Source organism: Suillus subaureus (genome assembly GCF_016647635.1).
Source record: "Suillus subaureus strain MN1 chromosome Unknown BJ212scaffold_330, whole genome shotgun sequence".
Taxonomy (NCBI): domain Eukaryota; kingdom Fungi; phylum Basidiomycota; class Agaricomycetes; order Boletales; family Suillaceae; genus Suillus; species Suillus subaureus.
Window position 1 is genome coordinate 3497 of NW_024538886.1, and position 4748 is coordinate 8244.

A 4748-nucleotide genomic window follows, 5' to 3' on the forward strand; every position below is an offset into this window, starting at 1 on the left:
GCGCGGACGTTCAACGCAGAGGCGCGTTTGTACTCATAACGTCGCTACGCGCGACCTTAGGAGTATCCATCCTCGCAAGTTTCCCCTGCATTTGCTGCGAAACGATTGTTTGCCGAAGCAAACATTGCTATCGAGCTATGACCTTGAATTGTATGAGAGAGGAAGCAATATCGTGGACTGCATGTGGGAGCGCGACAATGACAAACAAGGAAGAGTGAAGAACGGAGATATAAAAAATTTGACCCACCATATAGCGCAAATCCTGGAAGGGTGCTGGAATGCCCGGAGGGCCGTTGCTACACAACTTCCAGTCTTCACAAGCCCCTGTCTACGGGTTCCTGACAAATTTAGTTTGGAGGGAACCTTAATAAGCGAGGTAACGCGGAGAGATTGTGAATGTCGCGGAACGTCAAAAGCAGATTTGGTGGTAAACATTATCATTGAGACTTGAGCGCACAGTATTCGTTGACTACTATTCGACGTCATCGGAATCTTACGAACATTGTATGCGCCGTATCACGGAAAGTCTAGTGTATCCCCAACGAAAACCACTGCAAGTCAAAGCCATGATATTTTTTTTTCAATCCTGATTCGAGACATGTATACAAGCAAATATTCAATAATTGATGGTGTCAATGGCGAGGAGCTAATGTGTGTGATGAATAACGTTATGGCATGATCAGGTTGAAAGCACAAACATGATCCTTGATTATGCGACCCGCCGCGATTAAGAGTCGGCGATTGAATAGCTGATCTCGAGGCAACGTAGCTGTTATTGAAGATGAAGTAATTATTGCCAGATCTCTGCCCCGAGGATGCTCCAGAGAAACGAGAGCCGGCTGATGATGCGGCCTCGCTACCGGGGGTTCCAGAATCAAAAGCTGTATGGTATTCAGTATCTGCACCTAGCAAAGACATCAGCACAAGGGCTATCGGGATATATGATCCGAGTCTTACATTCTTCCACTTGTTGATCATCTCCAAAAGGATTGCCGTCAGGAAGGAGACTAATCTGAGAAGCGATGAAATCGACCGCGTCAGTGAACGACCTAGCCGTGGATTCATCTAGTGGCGATTCCAGTGGAACTGCGATGGCGCTGATGCGAGCGTCAGATGGTACGTCGTCATCTGCAGTCAGCTCGTGAGTTATGTACATCGAGAGGCATGAGTTTGGACAGACACTCGACTGGTTGAACATCTTGTCTGTTTGCGGAAAGTAGCCGCCTCCTCAGCTCTTCAGATGAGCTCTAGCCAATTATTAGGGTATGCTGCGAACAATTAAGGTAGCACAATCATACCCTGGTTTGCCTATATAAATCATTGGCTGCTGCTGCGAGTAGTCGAAGGGAACGATATCTCGAGATCAATTTCCAAGGCTGGAAGGTTGTATTTTTGTTTTCCAGCTCTTTTCTCCCCGACTGTAACCTTCAACGCTGTTCAGTAACTTGCCAATAGTATGACACATGAAGCATACCTATCATATTCCTTCTTAGCATTCGCAAAGATCGTTTCCAACTCCGTCAAATTCCCTGCCATGTCACGTATCTTAAATAATTCATCCAATGTAGCTTCAAGAACTATATCCACTTGATCTAGGTTGTCACTGCGTTTCATTTTCATCAGAGGGAACATCGATCGATCATATTGAGAAGGGGAGCCAAGGTTCATGGGAATGAGAATAGTTTGGCGCTCTTGCTCGGAGGACATCGTTGGCGAGAAATAGAATCAAAGACCATGGCCTATAGAAGGTCTTATGTATGAGCAGAGATGTCGTGGAAATCCAACAAGGGAATAGTCAATTACTTGAATATGTGAAATATCTAGCATACTAGTAACTAGGGGGTCGACTGGAACTATGATTTTTATTTATGTACTTGCCATATCGAACTTGAATGGGTCCTTGTGTACACTTGTTTATGCTGAAGCGATTCATTCACTGCCTCATGCACTCTGTTTTAACATCTTCCCATGAAGGCACTTTCCTTGCCGAAGGGCGAGAGCACTACAAAGACGAAGGCTGAGCTCAGGACCGAAGAGGCTGCAGAAAATCAGAGACGCAGGGCTCGCAAGGAACTCGAACTTTTTGGACAAGATCACGATCGTCCAGGAGCTTTGTCTGTAAATGAAACCTGGTGGTGTCAACAATATCTATGGTTAAAGAATCAAGGGTACTTACTTCGTTCTCGGTATGCACCGGATTGGGTGCCATCTTGGGAGGGTACCGAGCGCAATCCATTTGCTTGTGAAGATGGACGTTCTTTGCGAGTGAGAGATGTTTAGGTACTTCACCATTTGTTGGCTGACCAATGCATAGTTCGGCCAGGTCATGGACGCAACGCGTGTATCCGACGGTTTATACGTCTCACTCAAAATCGTGAAGAGGTCGCGACACCCTCATGAGGTAGAGATCGGGCAATACTTCATGTCAGAGCAACTTGCGTCGCATCCCAAAAACCATTGTGTTCCTTTTCTTGAGGTGTTATTACCACCGAACGACGAAGATAGACAATTAATTGTTATGCCGCTGCTGCTTCCTTTCGCTCGGCCGCCATTCGACACATTTGGTGAGGTGATGGAGTGCTTTAGACAACTATTTGAAGTAGGTACAACTGTCATCAGCAAATGCCTACATCGTCTCAGCGAAGTATCGTAGGGTCTCCTCTTCATGCACAATAACCATGTGGCACATCGGTGAGTGGTTTAGAGCTGTTGTTTTATGCGTTCTCTACTTACCAACAGCCAGTGATTGCATGTGGATGAACATAATGATGGACGCCAAAGACCTCCATGCTGAGCCCTATCACCCTGTTGATCCTCACATGAAGCGTAACTTCAGTGGCCATGTAAGGCATTATACTCGCACTCAGCGACCGCCGAAATACTACTTCATCGACTTTGGCTTATCACGTCAATACGATCCTCGCGAGGCCAGTCCCTTGGAGTACCCGATTTTTGGTGGGGATAAATCGGTACCAGAATTTCAAAACAATACAGATGTCCCCGTGAACCCATTCCCCACCGATGTCTACTATCTCGGGAACGTCATCAAAGAGGAATTTATGGACGTAGGTGTTTGCACGAAACTCCTTCGGTTGATTGCTTATCACCATGATCAAGACAAAAAAAGGTTTTGACTTTTTGAAACCCCTCGTAGATGACATGGTTCAGAATGATCCCAATGCGAGACCTACGATGAACGTGGTAGCCGAGCGTTTTGACTTAATGCGACAGCAGCTCAGCTCATGGAAATTACGGTCTCGTGTCATTGCGAGAGACGAAGATATCTTCGAAACTCTGTATCGCAGTGCTACCCATTGGAGGCGACGGATAGGTTTCATTGTCAAGCGTGCACCAGCCGTACCTCGCTTTGGGGAATGATCACATACCTTCTGCACTGAATTTGCAAATCTATGATGTTGGTTGACAACGAGCCGCAACTTGACAGATTTTCGATGGTAGTGCGTACTAGGGTCAATCCACAAGCTGAACTAAAATATGTACTTGTCATGTACCCTTCTGTCGTTGCTTCACCAGTGGATACTGAGGATGTATCAGTACTTTTTTTTTACCTCCAGCGCGGAGAGAGAGCTGAGATCGACATCATTTTGAGAGAACGATCGCCGAATACCGCTCCTCGCGGAGTTTGGAATGAAGGGGGGTCGCGTTAACTGCATGGCTAGTTCGTCCAATTCAACGATGGATTAAAAATGACCAACCAGAAATCACCCGTAACAATGTCTCGGAGGCTGTGAGCTCTTGTCCTTATTGGCCCGTATGAAAAGGTGTCCGAGGTACTCGCGCTCAATGACGCATCGGATGTACAGCTTCACATTACAAGAAAATAGGACCCTGCTTTAATTATGGCCAAGACCCACGCAGTAAGTAATGATTCACGATCGGTGTACAAGAGTTCTGACAGCGACGACTTTGTTTTAAAACTTTATATATAACACATCAGAGCCCGCACCAGGTCCCGTTCCCATGTCGGCGACGCTGCCTCGCGTAATGGGTAAGCACGGTAGCATGAATCTGAATCGCCTGTCACCAGTTTACTCATGATCTACAAACCTTTGCAAATGGCGTTACTACTCGTTGCTGATAGTGGTAATTACCACACAAAAGATAGTTGACAAACACCATACCAAAAACACTGATATCGAATTCGCCAGTACAACTGGGAATGTTCCTTCGCGCAAGAACCTTCCATACATTATGGAGAACAATGAAATTGACAACACGATGTCACGGATGGTCGATGCCATCACATGGGAACGGGGGGCAATCTTATCCTTTCGTGACGCTTGATTTGTACGGGTATATAACACACCTTCCAGTTCTAGTACATCAAAGCACGTAATTTTGACTATTGTGCGATTACCAGCGTCGGTTTTTTTTTACCAATGGTTGGCTAAAGGTGGACTTCCGAAAGTCTACGGCCGCATTCACGATAAGACTTTTTTGACGCTAAATTACATCGATTTATGGCATACGGGCCGGAATCATCGAGCAATTTTACAATACAGAACGAGCCATCAATTTTCTGCGACAACAAAGGCCAATTGTGAAGATTCCAACATTGTCATTGCCCGAATTAAGGCTGAGATAACTATCTGGATAATAACGGTTGAACATATGATGCATCCGGACCAGGTCTTTGGTGCTCCCCATACTAAGGATTGATCATCTCCATCCTTCTTCTCTATCGAACTATCTTGGGATGGTTATCATGATGAAATACTGCCGTTTAT

At 45.7% G+C, this 4748-nt stretch overlaps 2 protein-coding genes across 2 annotated transcripts; one reads left to right on the forward strand and one right to left on the reverse strand.

Annotated features, from left to right (window-relative positions):
• Positions 1-398: 398 nt before the first annotated feature.
• On the reverse strand, positions 399-1846 carry BJ212DRAFT_1411017 (uncharacterized protein). Its single transcript, XM_041337485.1, has 5 exons — positions 1475-1846; positions 1299-1425; positions 1181-1247; positions 958-1128; positions 399-905 (listed from the first exon to the last, which is right to left on the reverse strand). Exons 1-5 carry the CDS (start codon positions 1705-1707, stop codon positions 559-561), a joined length of 945 nt encoding a protein of 314 aa, XP_041185205.1. The 5' UTR covers positions 1708-1846; the 3' UTR covers positions 399-558.
• An 85-nt stretch (positions 1847-1931) lies between these two features.
• On the forward strand, positions 1932-3739 carry BJ212DRAFT_1411019 (uncharacterized protein). The gene is made up of 5 exons (XM_041337486.1): positions 1932-2265; positions 2315-2599; positions 2654-2691; positions 2744-3065; positions 3118-3739. The coding sequence occupies exons 1-5, from the start codon at positions 1969-1971 to the stop codon at positions 3376-3378; spliced, it is 1203 nt and encodes a 400-aa protein (XP_041185206.1). The 5' UTR covers positions 1932-1968; the 3' UTR covers positions 3379-3739.
• Positions 3740-4748: the final 1009 nt, after the last annotated feature.